Source organism: Ammospiza caudacuta, chromosome 1 (assembly GCF_027887145.1).
Source record: "Ammospiza caudacuta isolate bAmmCau1 chromosome 1, bAmmCau1.pri, whole genome shotgun sequence".
Taxonomy (NCBI): Eukaryota; Metazoa; Chordata; class Aves; order Passeriformes; family Passerellidae; genus Ammospiza; species Ammospiza caudacuta.
Window position 1 is genome coordinate 109,109,035 of NC_080593.1, and position 20,309 is coordinate 109,129,343.

The 20,309-nt window shown below is 40.4% G+C and overlaps 1 protein-coding gene across 1 annotated transcript in view; it reads left to right on the forward strand.

The window, feature by feature from the left end:
* The window catches only part of TAF4B (TATA-box binding protein associated factor 4b), a 70,849-nt gene extending 52,006 nt beyond the window's left edge, over window positions 1-18,843 (forward strand). Inside the window, exons 14-15 of the mRNA XM_058812886.1 lie at window positions 5,941-6,060; window positions 17,000-18,843. Coding sequence (XP_058668869.1) covers window positions 5,941-6,060; window positions 17,000-17,164 — 285 coding nt within the window. The 3' untranslated portion in view covers window positions 17,165-18,843. The remainder of the gene's footprint in view (window positions 1-5,940; window positions 6,061-16,999) is intronic.
* The last annotated feature ends 1,466 nt before the right edge of the window (window positions 18,844-20,309 follow it).

The window sequence follows — 20,309 nt, forward strand, 5'->3', positions numbered from 1 at the left end:
GAAGTGACTGAGAGCAGTAGACAACTTTCAAAGCACTAAACAGAGCACATAATGAAACCCAGTGAAACCTTGCTTGAAAAAGCTGGTCAAAAAGAGAGAATGGATACAAAAAAGAGAAAAGTCATTTCAGTGGTATAAGTGGACCCATTAAAAAGGTATCTCAGTATTTAGTTCATTAAAAATACACAGTAAAGGGCAGTAAAAGGCTCAGAGAGGTCCTGAGGTTTCTCTTTGACAGATGCAAACTAGAAAAGGTAGACATTGAAATTTGGTCACAGTTTCTGTGACTTTTACTATTTGTTAATTTATTGTTTAGTTTCTGTATTGAGGGAGCTGATAGGATTGGGAGCTTCTGTCTCTTTTGTGTGCCTATAGTCCTTTCTTTCCCCCCCTCATCCTCTGCAAGTCTTATAAAAATTCTTGTTCATCTACTTTAGTGCTTTTATTACTCCTGATGTACTTATTGCTGGATAACACACATAACCCTTAGGCATACATTAAGTTGTCTTCAGCCTTCCCTGGTTTCCTTTCCTGCCAGTTCTTCTGTTAGTTTAAATATTTATTTAATCTGTCCTGTACTCCATCTGCCTGTAATGTCATATCTGGAGACATCCCCACTTTTTACTTAATATTAAACCCAGTATCTTGTACATGTACTTTTAAGTATTTCTCTTATATTAATTATAACCAAGTCCAAAATTGTGGTGTTTAGCCACATCTGTCTTGCCAGCATTTTTTCTGAGCTCATTTACATTCATGGGGCTGTATTTATTTATTACTGCATTGCCAAGACAATTTTTTGGCTTTTTTTTTCCCCAGGCATAAGTTCCTAGTGTTCAAACGAAGAGAGATTTCTTTACTCTGCTCCTCAGATTTGTTTCCTAGTACTTTGTACATTGAAGTGCCTGCAGAAGCAGACAGTGGTATGAATTTCTCATGCCAGCACGATGCTGGCGTGTCATCTGCTGGACAAGGGCTGCCTGTCTGGCTTTTCTTTAACCTCAGTCCTGTTACTGCTCTGGGAGCCCTGGCTAAGACCAGTGATCTCATCTCTACTTGTAGAAAAACCTTCCCTGGTAAATCCGTTTTTTGAGGATCTAGAGAGCAAATGTTTCATGTACTTTGTCCTCTATGAAAGCTTATATCAAATATCTGAATCCTGTCCTGGGGACTTTGTGACCAGACACAAAGACTTTAATCTACTCTTTTTTCCAAGGTGAACTTGTATTCAGCTAGATAACACTCTTTTTTTCCCCCACCTTTGATAATACATCCACCTTCTGCTGTACACATCATGGATTAGCTGCTGTGAATTAGTTTATTTATAGCAGCGTATACTTTTCATCAGTTGTGTTTAAGGGATATTCTTTCTCTAGGGAAAGCCTTAAGATTTGCATAACTTGCATTATTGAGGCTCTGATAAGACAGGCAACCACATTATCATGTACTTTGTAACCAAAAGGGTTTAAAACCAGTCTGCAGTATTGCTTTAAGTAAAAGTTTCAGCATCTTATAGGTGAAGTACTTCTTGTCGTCTTATACAACTTGAAATTTATTTTTTAATATTAAAGTGCCTCAAAAATGTCGTTGTGTAACAGTAAAAATAGATTTTGCGTATTTTCTGAAATGTGGTGTGTGAGACATGAGAGAGTTTCTGTGAGCAGGAAAAAAAATACTTTTCTCAGAGGATTGAGTGAAGAACAGAGAGGTCAATTTTAAAACCTTTCATTCTGTGTGATTACAGCCATGCTGCAAATGCCATTTCACTATAAGGAAGGACTTTAAAACGTACCTTATTTCCTGATTTCTGCTGCAGGTCAGATTAACTAAAATGGTTATTGTGTCACCCTAGAGATTCCTGCTTGCTGCAAGACCAGACTTTAAACCCTATTTTTATTATTAAAAAGGCCAGCAGCAACAAAGTCTATTTTACAAGTTCTGAGACGTTTTCATAGCAATTTGATCTTTATACACAGGTTTTTAGAACTCTTTGTACTGCAATTCTTAGCATATGTGAAATCGGAAAGGGGGGAAGGAAGCATGAACATTCATTTGCCACTTGCCTGGAACCCACCCCCTCTTATTGCCCTTCTTGGGGAATGAATTTTGAATAGAGCATGTGTTGGGTTCTTGTGTTGTGATGGAAGAGCAGCATCTTTCAGCAGACTAAGTAGGTCAGGTTGAGGGGCAGCCTGCTAGTTTGGAGGTCCAACATATGGGGCAGCTCCCCCCTGCTCCTCTGGAATTGCCATCACACACTTCAGTCTTCAAGGAAGAAGATCAATCTGTTGTCAAGATGAGTATGATGGTATGATTTCACCTGGGTGTGACAGTTCTCTTTGTATCCTATCATACTCAAAGACAGCAATGTTAATAAAACTGACCTCTAGAAGGGAAACCATGCAGCTTCTCTGTGTTATATTTTAATAAAGTGTATCTACCACTTTTGCTGCCCCTTATGCAGTGATCCTTCTTCCCTAACTTACATGCTACAAAACTAACCATTAAAGAAAAATTTGACTCCACACAGTCACCTCTTGCTCTTTTTCCTAATCTTGTTTAGGAAAATCTGGCAGTAGTTAGCCAGCCAGTATCCTCGGGTATCCCTTGACATTATCTGCCTGTCTTCTCCTTATCCTGTGCTTTTAACTGCTCACATAATGTTTAGACATTTAATCTGCAATTTTTAATGGAACAAAACTTGATGAAAAGATGATTTTGCTGGCTTCGGCAGGGTAATTTGGATGCCTGCCCATATCGCTTAACAGGGATCTGTTGAGTCCATTATAGAAATTGAGTGTTTAAATTCATTTGTCTTAATTATGTTCTCAGAAAAATCCCTGAGATGTGTAGAACGCAACAAGACTACGATTTTTTTTCTTCTTTTGCTTCAAACCCTGGTGAGATTCTTCATGATTTGAAAAATCCTTTGACTAGCTGGGAGGTGGAAAATGTATTGGGGAGAGCAGATGTTGATAATGATGTGTGATTCCAGCATTGTCTTGGAAACTGCCTGGTGGAAGATACATCAGTTCTGTTTCTAGAAAGCACATCTTTTTTTATACAGTCTCCCAAGTGTCATTCCCTCCTTTTTTACCTCTGCCAGCACTGCTCTCCAGCAGCATTGCTCCCTCCTGCAGTGTGTCTGTGCCAGCAGCACACTCGGTCCAGTAGAATTCCATGGGGTAATTGGTGATGGTGCCAAGGCACTGCCCAGTCCTCAACCAGAGCAGCATCCTGATGCTCCACCAAGAGAGCCTCCACTTGCCCAGTCCCCTCCACCCTGTGCTGATGCCAACCCAAAGCCCTCTTGGTATTTAATTCATAGCTCTGCCTTTTGTTGTCACACTTGGCCATGGCTGCCCATCAACAGCAGCTGTGAAAAGGAGAGAGGGGCTTATTTCAATGCTGCTTCAAGACACAGGTGTTCAGCAGCCACACGTTTTTGACAAGTCTAAGTGCAGTAATGCTGGTTAGTGTGTGTTTTGTAGGGTTGAGAGGGAAGGGGGATGTGTTTTCCAGTGGTTCCCAGGGATGGAAGCACCCAGTTGGACTAATAAAGGCTTTTGGTTTGTTTTGCATTGTCTTAAGTTTAATGGTTTTAAAAGTTGTTTTACTTTGAGTGTAATGGTTCCTTAATTAAAGCAAATCACCTTTCCCCTTCTGGTTTTCTTTTTCATTGGAGCCTTTAGGAGTTTAATCTCTCCCCAGAGGGGTGCTGTGTGCATGGCATGTTGCAGTGCCCCTTCTCATGGCAAGAAGACTGTGGTGTACCTGTGACCATTGTGATGGCTGAACTTCCTCCCTGCTGGCAGGAAGGAGTGCTTTACTTCTGCAGGGACTCTCCATAGCTGCCTGTAAGGAGGGGTGGCTCCAGGTGTTGGAGGCCTGGGCAGCTGGAAGTCAGCACGTGACTCTGCCAAAAATCTCAGCATTTTATTGCTGAGATTTAAGGCTTACTCTAAGCATTTTATTGCTGCTGCCTTAATCTTTCACAGTTTGCAAAGTTTCAAATTTTTCTTTTAATTTATTTTCACTTTCCCCCATGTCTTATTGGCTGAAGTGTGTTACTGAATATAAAGATATGAGATTTACTCTATATATGAGATTAAAGGAAAATTTATCCTAAACATTTTATGCTAGTAAGCTGACTGGAGTTAACCTCAGACAATTGCAAAATACCAGTAGTTTGAAAGTTCATAGTGTGTAAAGTATTCCTGAAAGCAATCCTGTATATTTGGATAAAAACAAACTGACTGAATTAAGTAAATTTTGATAAATAAGGTTTTAATTGTGTACACTGCACACAAAAGCAAGAATAGTGTGCATGGTAAGTGAAGGATGGTGTCTAGCTTTGAAGAAATACTGCTGTATGAAGAAGTACTACTACAATAAAAGTCTACATTGGGTGATCAAAGATGACTTGCAAATAGTGCTGTTTTCAAAACTGAAACATACAAACCCCCTGAAAACTTTATTCTCAGCATATTTGTTAAAATCTCACTCACCCTGATTTCTGCTGAAAAACCCTGAGTCTTCTGGGGAACACTGTCCTTTTAGGAATCTTGCCCTGAAATACTGTTTTTATTTAAATAGCCTAGTTGCTGTAGTATCTGATGTGAAGCTGCCACCATCACTAAATTCTACTTATATAATGTAAAATAAGGCTTGTAACACCACCCACCTAGAAACCACCCAGCCAAAGTCTTTCACCCCCAAAACACTCCCCATGAACCCCAAAGTATTTCGTTGTTGTGGATTCTTCTTTATTTAAGTTGCAGCAAGTAGGGGACTTAACACCATGTAAGCTCAGTTGCAAGCTCAGTTGTTATCACCTGCTCTTCTCCTCTCCAAGTGGGATCTCTGAGAGCTGAAAAGCAAGCAAAATCATAGTGTTGCAAGCTTGGTAAGCAAGGTATCTGTATTGACTGGGTGAGGAAGTCCAGGTAATTCACTGGGTTTATGGTGGGGGAGTGGAGGAGATTTGGATGCTTTCCCACCCATGGTATGGTTGTACTTCAGTTTTTTTAAGATATGCACACCATCCATGCAGAGAATCCCCATCTGAGCAATCTTCTTAGTCTTAATCTTCTTAGGGGAGGACATGGGCTACAGTTGCAGGTGAGACCATCCCCAGGCTGACATCACCTAGAGGTTTATGTTTGGAAAACCTTCTCCACCCATGCTCCAAGTTGGACAGCTGGTGGATCTGGAAGCAGTGTGTTTGTATTAGCAGGATGGCTGATCTAAGACAGTAAGTCTGTCAGCAGACTTGACTGGGTTGAACTCCAGAGCAGCTGGCATCAATAATTATTGAATAGAATGTATCTCAAAATACAAGAATAAAACTTTTTTTTAAAAATTTTATTTTAATGCTCTTTACTGTGGGTTTCTATCCCATCCCAAGTTTACCTAACCCAGGTGAAGGTTGTTTTTAATAATTTCTTAGTGTTCAACAGTTTTGGAGGTGAGTGAAAATAAACATGCAGTGTATCTCTGCCTTGCTTCAGATGTTCTTGAACATTCAAATATATACTGGGAAAATAAAGACTAGCAGTCAAACAGCAGCATCCTCTTAAATTGGGTAGTACAATGTTTCACAAATGCAATATTAAGTGTTGAGTTCAGGTGGTAGGGGAAATTGGGTATCTTGCTTGATAGGCAAGGAATTGAGATTTTGAAATAAGAATAAAACCAGGTCACATAGCCTGGTAACTTCAAATTTAATACTAATCCAGTTTCATAAACCAGTTCAGACCAAGATTTTCCATTAACCAGAAATAACAAACCTTATTTGTCAGAAGTGACCAGAAAGAGGGGAGAGATGCTGTGAAATACATTGTTTCTGAAGGAGCTACAGAGCTATCTGAAACAGCTCTAAAAAGAACATTTAACATAATGTGTGTCATAACTAATGTAGGTGTTTTCTTTTTAAATTAGATGCAGCAGCTGGAATTAGCACAGATGCAACAAAGAGAAGCCAACCTCACAGCTTTGGCAGCCATTGGACCAAGGAAGAAAAGACCATTGGATTCGTTGAACATTGGATCTGGGCTCGAGGTACAGACCTGGCTTGTAATGACTTGCATGGTGTTAATCTTCATACTGAATTACATTTATCTTTCCCTGTAGGAAGAAGTGTGAATTCTCTCACACAAAATAGTTTGTTGCATTCTGTAAGAAACCTAGTTTGTGTGTTAGGTGCTTGAAAGGATTGTTTCTGGTAAATTTGATGGGAGTGTGTAATTGTGTGTTAAAGGAAAGACCACGTAAGAGTGCTGTGTGTAAAGGACTAAATGAAATGATGACTCAGAGAAATTCCCATCTATAGTGGAGGGTAACCAAGCTGTGGTGGCCTTCCACAGTGGGCAATTGTCATGACTCCTTAGGTGAGTTCACAGTTCCTGGTTTGGATGGCTTTTGAAATGGTTCTTGATTTGACATTTGACTGTGGACATTAATCCATGCACAATGCATAGGGACTTTTCTCAAATATTCTGTGAGTTCACCTTGGCTAGGTTCTTCCTGAAAGCAGTAAATAAGTCAGTAAAGCTAGACCATTCACTTCCTGCAATGAGCCAGGTCATCTTCTGTGGCTCATGTTGGATACTGAAAGTGCTTTTAACAAACCTTTTCTGAGCAAATCTCTCAATGTGCTGAATAGTAAGGTCATCATTTTTGCTGGAGATGGGAGAAATTGGTGTTACAGCCAGTTTTGCCCCTCTATCATGGAGCCTTGATATTGCTCAAGTGAAAGGCTGGTTGCCCTGACATAATCACAACGATCAGGAGCCTGGAAAGTAACTCTTGTGTGGACGCAGTTGTGGTAAAGTTGTCCTTTCTGATGAACCTTCAGTCTTTTTCACTGTTGTTGTCTGGGAAGCTTAAATAGATGGTGGGATTGAAAATACTCTGTCATTTTAGCATAGCAGAGTCTGGGAGAACCTTGTCCTCAGTTATTTGCATTGTAACTGAGATAGTGGTGGCAGCTGTCCCATGGTTTCTTCTTCATCTGGACTGTGACAAGAGGCCTCACTAAGCAGGTGAGATAGACTTGTTTCAGTGAATTTTTAACTTATTTTTTTCCCTGACAGGGATGTAAAATTAGGTCTTTGAATACTCCCTGTTAACCACAAGTGAGGGAAAGCAATCTTTCTCTAAACAAGCTGCAGAAAGCAGCGTTCACAGCTTTTGAGCAGCTTTTCTTCTCTTCTTTGAAGTTTTTTTAATGCACTTTCACATGAAGCTAAATGTATGGTTATTTTTTTTTTTAATACCACTGGAAAAACTTGAAAAAATCAGTCTAGCACAAGAACAGTTTCCCCCATCCTTTTCTCATCTTCCCCCAAGCTTCTATCGGGTTACTATTCCTGTTCTTCATAGTGGTTTTCTGTAATTATTGTCGGATTTGTTTCTGAATATTTAACAAGTCTGCCTGTTAAGTACTTTTCAGTTATTTCTCATCATCTGTGGTATGTCTGCTTTATTAAAAGCTTCATGAGATTATGTGAGACAGATAACAGTGTTGCTGTTGAAAGCTGGTTATCCATTGTTTACTTTGCCACTTCAAAAGAATGTGGACACGGCACGCCTAAAACTGACCATAAACCTTGATAACGTTCCATTGTCACAAATTTACCTGATGTATTTTAAGCAACTTCTCATATGGTTGCCATACAGACTGATTTGTAAGGGCAGTAGGTGAAAGTAATTCTGACAGTGAAACTATTTTTGTTTCTTGCATGCAAGCTCACATTCCAGTGCCTAGTTCTTAGGCTTCATGCTACTGGAAAGCATTTCTCTGCAGACTTTTTTTTTTTTCTATTTTGTGAAATTATGCAGGATAGCAATCCTTGAGAAGGATGTTTAGATTTAAATGTTTTTAAGTGTCCCAATATATCTAAGCAGGATTTATAAAAGGCTTAAGACTTCTCATGTAGAATAAAGAATGGTTTTGACAAACACTCTCTAGTTCAAGAAGCAGAACATTTGTAATACATTCATGATAACATGGCAAAACATCCTGAGCAGTAAACAACATTCCATTCTTCAGAGATGAAAGGAGGTCTTTGAAACTGAAAGCAAGTACAATATGGCCTTAGGCTGATACACATTTGGGCATCTTTAAAATCATCTTTTTGGGCAACCTGTCTGAGAATAATTTAACCAGGCAGGATGTGCTTTTTCATTTCAAATTGCAAATACAGACAAAATACAGAGAGCTTTACTCTCAAATAATCTTAAATGTCAGAACTTCTAGACTGTGCAATGGCAAGTAAATCTGTGCACAATACTCCCGTGACATTTTTTATTATTTTTATTATTTTTATTTTTAAAGACTGATAACGTGGTAGACATGTACAATGGAAGAAGTTATTCCTAAATACGAATGATATTTAACATTATTGAGTGAAATCACTGATGCTAACTGGATTAAGATTTTAACTACAACTTCAACTTTCTTTGGATAATGTTCTTTGTACAATGTTTGTGTCTCCTATGACTGTGTCAGCTCTGTACAGCTTCTTTTTATGGTTGCCTACTGCAATGATTAAAGGAAAGGAATTGTTTCAAGCAATTATTGACGCAAACCAAAGCCCTAATGTATTTGGGCAGACAGGGAAGAAATAATCAGTTACAGTATGTATTAAAAAAGTGAAACTCTGTAAGCAAATTTGTCGTCTATTTGCCTTTCTTTATTCAGTACCAGAATGTAATGGATACTGGGAAAGTTCAGTTCAGCAGACTGGGTTGGTTGGATCTGCTGCCTGCTGTTGCAGTAAATGTGAAGGTCTTAAACCAGCATTTTAGGGAGCATGGTATGCTGACTTATCCACAAATAAGTATCTCTGTTTAACTGGGATGATTTTTCAGCCCAAGGTTTTCTATTTCTCCACACACCAGCACTGGGCTTTGCTCCTCTTCTGAAAAGTCTTTTTCCCAAGATAGCTGAGCACATGATTCCTGCACGTTCATCTTATTTTTAAGTCTGAAATTGTGCTTTACTTGGTCTTTCCAGGAGACCAATTATGGGTCATTTTAATGTGGTAGCTAGAACATGTGGTGACACAAGCATGTGCTTTCCAGCTAGAAGCCTGCTTGCCAGCAGCCTCATCACCTCATAATGTAACAAGTACAGAAAGAGGCTCTTGTCCAGAGGAGTGCCTGGCAACTAATTTGGATCTAAAAGCAATATAAAAAGAATAATCTATATGTTGCCATGATTGCTTATGTATCTTGAAAGTTGAAATAGCAGTAGGGACAAATCCATGATGATCATGGAATGAAAAAATAAGGCTAATGCTCTAGGCCTAATTAAAAAAAATAAAAGGCAGCAGTATAATGGGAGTTCTTTTTCCTTTCTTGTTGGAAACACTAGTTTGGGTAGTTTTGCATGTTCTCTTCACTGCAACTTAACATTTGAATGGTATTGTTCAGAAAGAGCAATTTGAGAAAGCCTTGGTAAGAAAATCCCTCTGTTGTGAAAATGTGTTAATTGGTGCTACTTGTAATCCAGAGGTGGCAATATCTTCATCTCTCTCATTCTTATCCCTCTGGACACTTTTGGATAGAATGAATAGGAGAGGCCTTTGGATTCCATTTATATGTGTCTTGGGGTTTGTGCATTTGTTACCCACCTCTCCTCCTCCCCTAGTTTGAGGGCATGTGGTAAACAGTAATGAATTAAAGGGTAGGAAGAATTGAAAAGTAACTCATCTTGGGAAGGGAGGACACTTCTAAAACAAATATGAAAAAAGTAAACTTGAAACCACAGACTCATTTTCCCAATTCATTGTTCTGTTTCATAGCTTTTACTGGTTGGTAACACGCCCCATAATGTTTTCAATGCTGATAAATAGTCAAGGATTTTTTATATTTTTTATTAAGTTTTACTGCTTTTCTGTTGACAAAGCCATTTTGGAAACAGCTTTTTCTCATTTCCACTGTAACGGGAATCTTAGAAGTTTGAAGACTACGGTTCTGAGTCCTTAAACTTTGTTTCCTTCTATTCAGAGATTTCTTGGGTGCAAGTCATCTTTGGCCTTGAACCAAGAGCTCTGTATTCATTTGTGCAGAATCATGCACCAGGGAGGAAAAAAGTCTACAAATGTTTCTGAGAGAAGACTCAGAAAACTGGCTGTTACGCTTATGGTCTTCATCTGAATACTGTGGTCAGGCCCTTCTTCTACTTTGTATAGGAAAACTTAGTTGAATACCAGTACTTCTGTGTAATTTTTTGGGGTAGAACACTTGCTTTGCATTGCTTTTCCGGCTCCATGATAACACCTTAAGTACTTAAAAGTGATGCAGTCTCTCCTGCTGTTGGTGCTGAGTTCTTCACTTGCTTTCTCCCAGTTTGGTTCCACTGACTGACTCAGGGTTGTACATCTCATGTCTTTCCTTTCTTTTTGCCAGATCCAATGACAAAGGAAATTCCTCTTTCCAGGTACTGCTTGTGTCTGTTCTATCCCCTGCCAAGACTGGCTGCTCTGTTAGTGAGTGTGGGTCTTGCCTCGTCACAGCTAGTCTGGCTTTGCTGTGGAAGCGTAAACTACTGCAAGTAGTTGCTACATTAGTAAATCATGCAGCTGATATGCTGTGGTCAGTGCAGAGCCATTCAAATACTCCCTTTCTGTCGAACTCCTAGCCCTGGCCAACATACTGAAATAATGTGATAACTTCCAGGGTTGTGCACATCTAATACAGCAGTCCACACTTGCATTCTCCTTCTGCAAAGAAGTTTGGCAAGCAAAAATGGAAGAAATGCCTTGTTTACCACAGTGGTCATTGTTCCATTTTTAGTATGACTGTGGGTGGAGGAAATGAGCTTGTCATCTTCTCTTGTGTCTGCCACATCTGATCATTGTTAGTAGGACTTAAACTTACCCTTCTTGCTTTACAACTTTGGGATGCTGGTATGCACATCGATTAAACATATTCTGTACATGGTGCTTGTTTGAGCTTTGGAAATGTTCTTTAGGTTGTCTGAGGAAGAACTAAGCCTTTGAGCAACAAGTCCTTTCTGCAGAATGGAAGTAAACCCAACTCTTCCAAGTAGCTAGGGGAGAGACATGATTTGTCTTTTTCTGGTGTGTGACAATCCAATGACTTATTTTATTTTATTCTACTTTATTTTATTTTTTATTTCCAGAAGGGGTTTATGCTCTTGTAAGTAGCAACTGTAGAAGCTACTGCCACTCTTTTTGGCCATAAGTTCTTCTGATGAGGGAACACTAGGACAATTCATCAGTTTCAGTATTGGTGTTATGGACATGACTGTGTCTAAGTGTGAATTTAAAGGCATGAATTGGTTCTGTAGCAAATGATAGCTCTCTGTGCAGTGGAGCCACTGTCTGGTCTTTGGCATGGGTACATGATAGTCTGCTAAAGTATTTTCTTCGAAGCTGCATAATATTAATTTAAAAGCAACCACTTCAAATTGGGCCACATATATAAGTAGGTGTTCATTACAAGGCTACAGAATCTGTTTCTACACTTCAGTGGTTTCCCTCACTTTCTCTGTGTCTCTTTCTATCTTTGTCACCCCTTCCCCCAGCCCATAGGTATTAAGTGATACTGGAGGGTGAGGTTTTTTCTACTTTGCATATGCTTAATGTATGTAGACTCTTGATTTAAATTTCTGGTTCTTATTTAAGCTTTTGGACAGCTGAAGTGTCTATGACATGGTCATACCTTTGGGGAAGAAGGGTGCTAAAAGTTACTGAAGTTATAAAATGTCTTCAGCATCTTAGTTACCTGTTTCAAGACCTAACAAAGCACAGCTCTGTCAGCTAAAGAGTTTCAGTTTCTGTGCTGAATTTCCTGGTGCCTGTCAGTCTAGGCTATACACTTGATCTGAATTTTTTCCCCATGTAAATAGGCAAAAATATTCTCAACTGCCATTCACAGACTTCAGAAATACAGTTCATTGGCCCATATCGTGCCTTCTCTGTGCTAGAGATGAACTTAATTCTTCTTATATGTGAAAGAGATCTGCAATTTAAATGACTAATTGCATTGTAGCTTTAGGCTGAACATATTGGTAATGCACAAATGTTGATGACATGTGAAGGGTCAAGAGATTTATAATTTAGTTGACAATACATTGCTTAAAATGATGTGGCAAAGAGCCAGAAAATTTCAGCTTAATAATTTTCTGTTAACTAACATGACATATTTGTATAGGATTCATTACCTCCAGGTACAGATTAAGCATCTGATGTACCCATAAGAAGTGACATGCGTACATGAATCTTGGGCATAATAGTGAATAAACTGACACTGCATTCACAGTAATTTGTTTCAATATGTAAAACATGTTGTTGCCTACATTTGAAAAGACTTGTAGGAATGTTGCAATGAAATCTGAAGAAAAATGTGTAATTGAATGGAGTTTTCTATTATATAGATCTGACAGCTCTGTGAGGCTTTTTTGTAGGCTGCAGATAACATCATAAATACACGTTTGTTTTCAGCTGCACAAGAAGCAGTCTGGATATAGAGATCTGAGTCTTTCAGCCATTGGCTTGAGCTACCCTAATGGTCTGTAAGGTTAAAAGAAAAATAAAATCCCCAGACCCCAACCTAAAATAATCAACTTTAAAAAAAAAAAAAAAAAGAATCCTGTAAATACTGAGTCATCTAATACTTTAGTGTTGTGAATGTGGGAGTATTTCTGTCAGACCAAGGTTTGTTATAATAGGCAGCATCAGTAGGCTGGCTTGCCACCAGACTGCTGTCAACTTCTTTCACTTTGCTTTCTCTGGCCTACATTAGGCACTTGTGTGTACGAGCAAAAAGGTCACAATTTTGCCAGGGTCTGTTCCTTTCCCCCTGGCTGCTGGAGGAGACTCAGGTAAGTGCTTGAACACAGTATGTTAACACGGTGGTTTTTTAACCCTTGTTTCCTATGAGAAAGGAATGTATTCTGTGTTTTACAGCTGAGAGCCAAGTACTGCATACACTAGATATCCCTGATCTCAGCGTGACCACACGTGACTGAGATGGGGGTTGAACCTGGAAGCTTTTGCTTCAATTCACTAGGTGCTCTTACCACCTTTCAGCAACACCTCTGCTGCACACAGCTGGCATTTTTCAGTGTTTGGGGATGTCATTGAAAAATGTCTCATGACTTTGCTTCCTTCTGCTGGTGGTATTTTTATTATGTGCAGCAGAGCTGCTATAACAGTTTGCTCTCTTGGGATCTTGGCTCTGGGCCTGTGATAGGTTTATGCCACACCAAAAATTGAAATGAGAACTCTTGGCTTGACTTTTAAACATTTGACTGAGTACTTTTCTCCTTTAAAGTGTCTCACTCCCAAGAGTTTAAAATTTTGAATTTTGGTTGAATTTGGGAAGGGAGCGTGTACTTCACCAGGAACGAACCTGACTGGAACTTGGTGGGGGGGGAGATGTCTGCGGACCTCTATGAGCTTTGTGTCAGGGCCTGCAGAATAGCTCTGAGCACTTTTGAAATCCTTGTTGGTATCCATGATCCAAACTTGCAGATGCCAAGCTCCAGATACCTTGCAGACTAGAAGTAAGGTGGGAGTGGTGGCTCTGTATTAACTTCACTCTTGCCTTGTCAGAGAATTGGTATTTCATTCTCCATCCAGCCACTGGAGAGAGCTCTAGAGATCTTTAAACAGGTTTCCAGAGCAACCTCTGAATGAAACTGGCTGTTCAACAGCTTGGGGCTACAGCAGGAGCACCACAATGGGTTCTGCCTGCCAAGTGAGTGTAATTGATCTCTGTCAGGTGTTTATAAAAGGCTCTAAGGGTGACAGTGTGCTGCTGTGGAAAAGGTGCTGATTTGGGCTCAGTTCTGAGGACAGTTCAAAAGCAGGACTGCTGCTGCTGTGACCTCCTGGGGCTGATTTTAAGCCAGTTGTTGTCTCAGTTTACAGTGATGCAGTTTACATTGCTGTAGTGCCTCACCTGGCTTACAAACAGGGTCGGTCAGCTGTGATACCCAGGCAGACTGGTAGAATCTACACTGGTAGTTGTCCCTCCTGGGCTGCATGTCTCTGTCATTTCCCTTCTGGAAGGAAGGCAGGGTGGTGAGGGTTTACTGAAAGGTGGGAACTTCAAGGTAACAAAAAACAAACAAAAAAACAAACAAACAAACAAAAAAAGAGCAAGAAAAAAAGAAATTGCTAGTTAGAGCACTAATAATCAGATGTTGCAGAAGGGGGATGCAAGCTGATTGCAGTACCCTTTGTTAGAACTGATTCTACAGGGATGCATTTTCTCTTTGTTTATCTTTGAACTTGTCTGTGACCTGGTTGAAAAGCAGCACTATTCCCCTGGAAACAGACAAAGCTGTCTTGGGGTGTGCTGAAGACTAGCAGTGAAGAATCCCCCAAAACAGCAAGGCACAAGTGGTTGCTGCCCAAATGGAAGGAGCATAATGGAGATGTCTGGGAGCAAGGAGTGAGCTGGTGTTTTTCAAGTCTCAAAAGTTTTGTGCTTTTGAGGAAGGGGTATGTGAGATCTAAAGGAGAGGATTATTGACTGTTGCCTAGTCAAGACAAGGTTGACCTCCTGCCCAATAGGAATTTGCTGAAGTGGAGCAGCAGGGGACCCTCCCTAAAGTGTCACTTGTGTCAGCTTGAGAGCTCAGAGCTTGGCATTTCATAAGTAAAGACTTGGACATTAACAGAGGGGTCTGTGATGATTCTTTGGGATGTGCAGATCTTGGACCAATGCTTGGTCCAAGTTCCAAAACCAAACCAGGAAAAAACAGTGTTTCAATACAACTGTGGAAGACAGTAGCTAACAGGAGATGGTGCTCAGCACTGCAGAGATTCACTTTAACTGAGTTCCTCAGCATGGTCCCTATCTGGACTGGAATGACCTAGGCTGTCTGTTGGCCTCTTTAATTTTAAACCAACATGTACTTTGAGAGAAGGACACTTTCTTTTAAAGTGGTAGGAGCTGTTGGTTGTGGTAGGAGCTGTTGGTTGTCGAAGACCTCCCTGTGGTAGGAGCTGCTGGTTGTCAAAGATCTCCCTGGCCCCTGAAACTCCATGCTCAGTAGCTTTAATATGCCAGAGTGATGCTGTGGGAAACTTAGAGCTGTGAATGGCTGTCTTAGTAAACAGGAGCCCAGGACAAGCTTTGACTTTGGATGTGGTATTACAGCATAATATCGCTTTATGTCTCTGCACTGAGCATGATGGGTAGGAATTTAAGAATAAACAAATCCATAACTCTGACTCAAATTCAGGCAGCTTGGTGCTTCTTCCCTGTTGTAGCATCTTGCAGCTACAGCAGCTTCCAAAGCAGGCTGGTTGATTTGTGCCGTCTGTCTCCCCTTTTGTAAGAGTGAACAGGACTGAGGTGGCTTTGTTTGGTGTCTTTTTAAAGGTAAGACTTCCAGTCTAATGACTTATTTAGAGAGAAAATGCTTTCACCTCAATAAAGTTCTTTGAATTATAAAGGACATTGCTGTTGGGTTACTGAAAACCCTTGGGGTTTGTTTCATTTATAACATTGCCTCGGGCCTTCTGCTGCATCCTGTTGGACTGACCTCCTTTTCAACCCGTGCTGGCAGCTGCATTGCAGAGCTATCTTTTCCCTGGATCCTTCAGGGTTGTCATATGACAAACTTGAACTGTGACCCTTTTGTGTCTTACCAGGACAGCAGTGCCCTCTGTGCAATGTGGCCAGCAGTCTTCCCCACGCATGCATTTGTTCCGAGCCATTTAACAAACTGAAAGTTTCAAATGATGGCATTTCATAGTGTTTAATTGTATTGACTGTAAAGCAAATGAAATGGTGCTGAATACCCTGCGTGCTGCTTGTAAAAAAATACAGCTTCCATTTCTGCAATGTGCCCTGGGTTTTCTGTGGCTAGCATGTGCTCTCTGGTGAATCTCTTTATATTTTTAATAAATTTCAATGCTTCCACCCTAACAACAGTAGCATTTGCTGCTATATGTAGTCCAGCACTGGTAGTCATTTCTAATAAATGGGGGGTTTAAACAGATTTCTCTAAGCAAAGTGGGCGAAGTCATTTTGCTGGAGTCTTGCAGAGAGTGTTAGGGTAAGAATTGATATAGTTAACACTGCATCCAAGCAACACCATCTCCAAGCGGTGTTGATGCTGGCAGGCATTGCCCTGCTGAAGTTACAGAGACTGAGCACTCGTATTTGTACAAATTACATTCATTACCAAGAACCCTCCAGTAGTGATAAGAGACTGGCTGTGCAGCACAGATTGGCTCCAAGATAAGTAGCCAGTCTATTGTGCAGCTCATGGTAATCTTCCTCTTCCCCACCCCTAATAATAAATCTTGGGGCATTTTGGAAAGCGTGGGGGTTGCTCATTCCAGTAGCTTGAATATAAAACTACTCAATGTCATCATCTCCTACCAATTGTATTTTCATAACCAAGCAAGGCAGCTGACTGAGGTGGATAGGCTCAGATACAGTGTTCTGAATATCTGGATGCTTTCACTGAGTATTTGTTGCCCTTTTAAAGGACAGAGCACAGATGATGGCTGGGATGAGTTTCACCTGGCCATGTTCCAAAGCTAGGGTGCACTCACAGTGACAGTTTTCCTCATGAAGAGATGGAAACCTCTGGAGCAAATGGTAGTAAGAGCTGTGCATGACCTGGCGCTCTGCATAGGTACTGTGTGTTAGTACCTTCCTCATAGTTGGCTGATGCTTTCTCAGTGCAAGTCTGTTTGGCAGACTTCAGTGAAATGGCAGTTATTTATCCTACCATATTTGTATAATTTTAAAGGAAGAAAGAACTTTGTGGTTGCTTTGACTGAAATAAACCATCAGCTGGCAAGCGCTTGCTTTGTCTTTTTCAGTATCTAATCTGCAAGGATTTTTGGATTGCTGGTTTTCAACGTGGAAAGCTGAACATCTGTGGGCTAGTTTTATACAAGTAGGCATTATAATCCTACCAGTTTAGTTAAAACTTATATTTACATGAAATTCTAATGTTTCTGATGGGTTTTTTCTTCCTCTCTCCCCCATTTAGGGTTTGAAAAGCAATGGAATTGCTGGATCATCAGGTTTTAGCCTTACGAAGCAGATGCTCTGTCCACGAGTAACCCGTGTCTGTCTCAGGGACTTGATATTCTGCATGGAACAAGAGAGGGAGATGAAGCATTCTCTACGCTTGTACCGTGCCCTTCTGAAGTGATTTCAATCTTGCATTTCACCGTGCTGTCTACTGCCAAAGATAACATTGAAGCATTGTTGCACTGTCTTGAAATTCCAGTTTCTGGAAAATGATCCGTTGTAAGGATAACTCTTGTTTACAGATAAACATTTTTATTAAATACCTAACTTAGCACCTGTAAGGTTTTTAATAATACTTGGCTTAAATCTGTCTGTAAACCAGTGAAAACACTGAGCTGCACACATAAGCACCTATCTGCTTGCATTGAACTGTCTTACAAGCTCTGAGGGCTTGATAAGTGTCCCTAGTTTATGTATGCCATTTGTTTCAGTACTCCAGAGTCTGCAAAATCTGTTCTATGTGTAGTGCCACCTTCCAACCCCATCTTATTTAGGGAAACAAATATCATTATAATGGCACAGCATAGCATGGCAACTGTATTTAATCATGAACCAGCAGTCAGTAAAACTGCTAATGTATTGCTTGTGTGACTCAACATCTTAAATTTTCTGTGTTTAGAATTACTACTGGATGCTCACTTGTGGAGATCAAATAGCAAGTAAAAGGAATGAGGGGTCCTTTGTACCCCACACTTTGCCTCAATTGCCTTCAGCCTTTCCTCTGAGAAGGTTACTGAGGGAAGGAGGACAAATCAGTTATTGAAGTACACCACACAGTGTAGCTAGGGCATACTTAGATGGTCATGGAAAATTTGGAGTTACTAAAAATAAAAGGAATAAAAAAATCCTAAAAAGGGAGGGTAAACAGAAAAAAACAGTTTATCTTTCTGTGGATACAAAAAATAGCATTGAACTTAAACACAGATGTGGAAAGATTAACAAAACCTGTACTGACTACAAAAAAGAGAAAAGTTGAGATTTGTTGAAACTCTGGAGCTGAAGACTCTCCTTGGAGAGGAGCAGTGTTTGCAAAGCACAGGATTCACTGCTTTAGAATATTGTTTTAATACTTTAATGTGGTGTAACAGGGAAGCTTCTCAAATAGAAAGTATTTAGACAGTTGCTTTGTTCCCATTCAGTGAGAAGGAGGACTCTGGATTATAAAGACTGTTAGAACAGGTTCAAAGATTGTCGGCTTGCTGTTAAAGACTGCCTTGTGGTGGAAGGAAAGCCCTCTGGGTCACCCTTCTCCCCAGGCTCCAAACATGTTGCCTTTCATGACACAGCACTGTATAGCATGGCTGTTTCCCAGGACTGGTGGGAAAGACTGACTGCATTCACGGAATTACAGAATATCCTGAGTTGGAAGGGACCTACCCCAAGGATCATCGAGTCCAACTCTAAAGTGAACGGCCCGCACAGGGATCGAATGCAGAACATTATCAGCACCATGCTCCAACCAACTATTGAATGGCTCCCTGCTGAATTTTCTTTTCTTTGACAAAAAACAAGCTTCCTAGGGTTACTTGGCATGCTGCTTCAAAACTTGAAGCAGCTATTCACACAACTATTCTGCACTGTCAGAACCACTGTAGATGGTTCCCAAATCACAAAGTTGTGAATCAGTTATGTTGGTTTTTGTTGGAACAGTAGTAAACAAATCTAGTAAATGAATGCTGTAAATTATTTATATATGTATATATAGCACATATATATATATATATATAAGAAAAGCAGTACTTTGACTATAGTTTGCAAGATATTGATGGCTTCGGGCAAAATTGTTTTGTATTATTAAATGCTTAGCTTTACTTTTTATGTAAAGTGCAGCATTTTCCATATTTGTGTACTGTTATCTTATTGATCAGATGTTAAAAATTATTTTAAATACTGCATTAAAGCAATTATTTTATTAAAAATAATAAGTTGGTAACTTTGTTTCCTGACATGAGAAGTTGAGCATCTGATGCTGTCAGCACCATGACTAATGGTGTGACTTGGAGAGCCAGTCCCAGCTGTCCGCCCATCACAGGAGCTGGCACGGCTTCCTCATGTAACATATTAACTATGAACATCTCTATTTGAAGGGGTTTAAAACAGGTAGGTGACGGAGAAAAGGATTGCTGGAAAGGGGGAAGGTGAGCAGGGAGGAAAAGAAATGTCTCTGATTTCCTACTGTCGGCACAGAGACTGGGTTGTGGTGGTTTTTGGTAACAGCTGGCTAGAGGTGAGAGCTCTGCACATGTTCTGGGAAGGGAAGGCATGAACTGTGTCAGACTTCAGCAATGTGCTGTAGAAGCACTGTCCTAAATAACTTAAAGCAACTCACAATTAATTAAATGCAGGCTGGAGAACCACAAAGAGCATCTGCAAATTGGCCTGCCTCTTTCTCTGGAAACCAGTGCAATACTGAAGTGAAATATGTTGGAGAAAATAATTGATAAATAGATATATCTAAAGGATTATGGATGATTCAGGTGTTTTTATGGCCTACCTATGATGAAGATCACATGCTTTTATTGCTGCCAGAACAAGTTGTCTCTCACCAGTAGATTCTCCCTGTGTGTTCCCTCTTCCCCCATGTGTCATGTCCACACCCACCCCACTCCCAAAAGACCTCTCAAATCCAAAATTTGGATTCTCCTACTATAAGGAGTAGCAGATGTTTCAAAAAGATTTTTCAGCAAGTTTTTAGGCCTAATTTCAGACAGGGATGACTTTGTCCTTGGTGCAAAAACTGAAAATACTGGTCTCCTTGCCAAGGGTTCATCCTGCCCCCAGCTGAGCTCAGCTTTGCTTCTGAGAAAAGTGTCCTCTAAAATGGCATTTATTTAGGAGATACCTGGGCTTTGCTCAGCTACATCAGGAATTCAAGGAGAGATCACCAGGGGTTCACTTCCATGTTTTTCCCTGCTCTTCCTGCCCTTTATGGGAATACTGAAATCCCAGTCATAAAGTTATAAGGTCAAAACCTGCTATCATGCTCCCTTGCCTTTCAGTTCTCAGTGTGCTGATGTTCAGACTTGGGAACCTAGGGGAACTGTCTTTGCCACGGGTGCTGGGAGGGCTCTAAAGCTTGCTCCAGGCGTTTCCAGCTGGCCTGCTAGCCTGGTGGCTGTTTGTGATGCACTGAGCTGGCTGGGCAACTATCCCTGCCACTGAAGTGCTCAACCTTCAGAGAAAAGGGTATACAGTTGTGGGGAAAGCTGTTGTTGCTTGCTCTTTACTACTATCTCAGCAGCATTCTATGCCAAATTTTGTGTGCT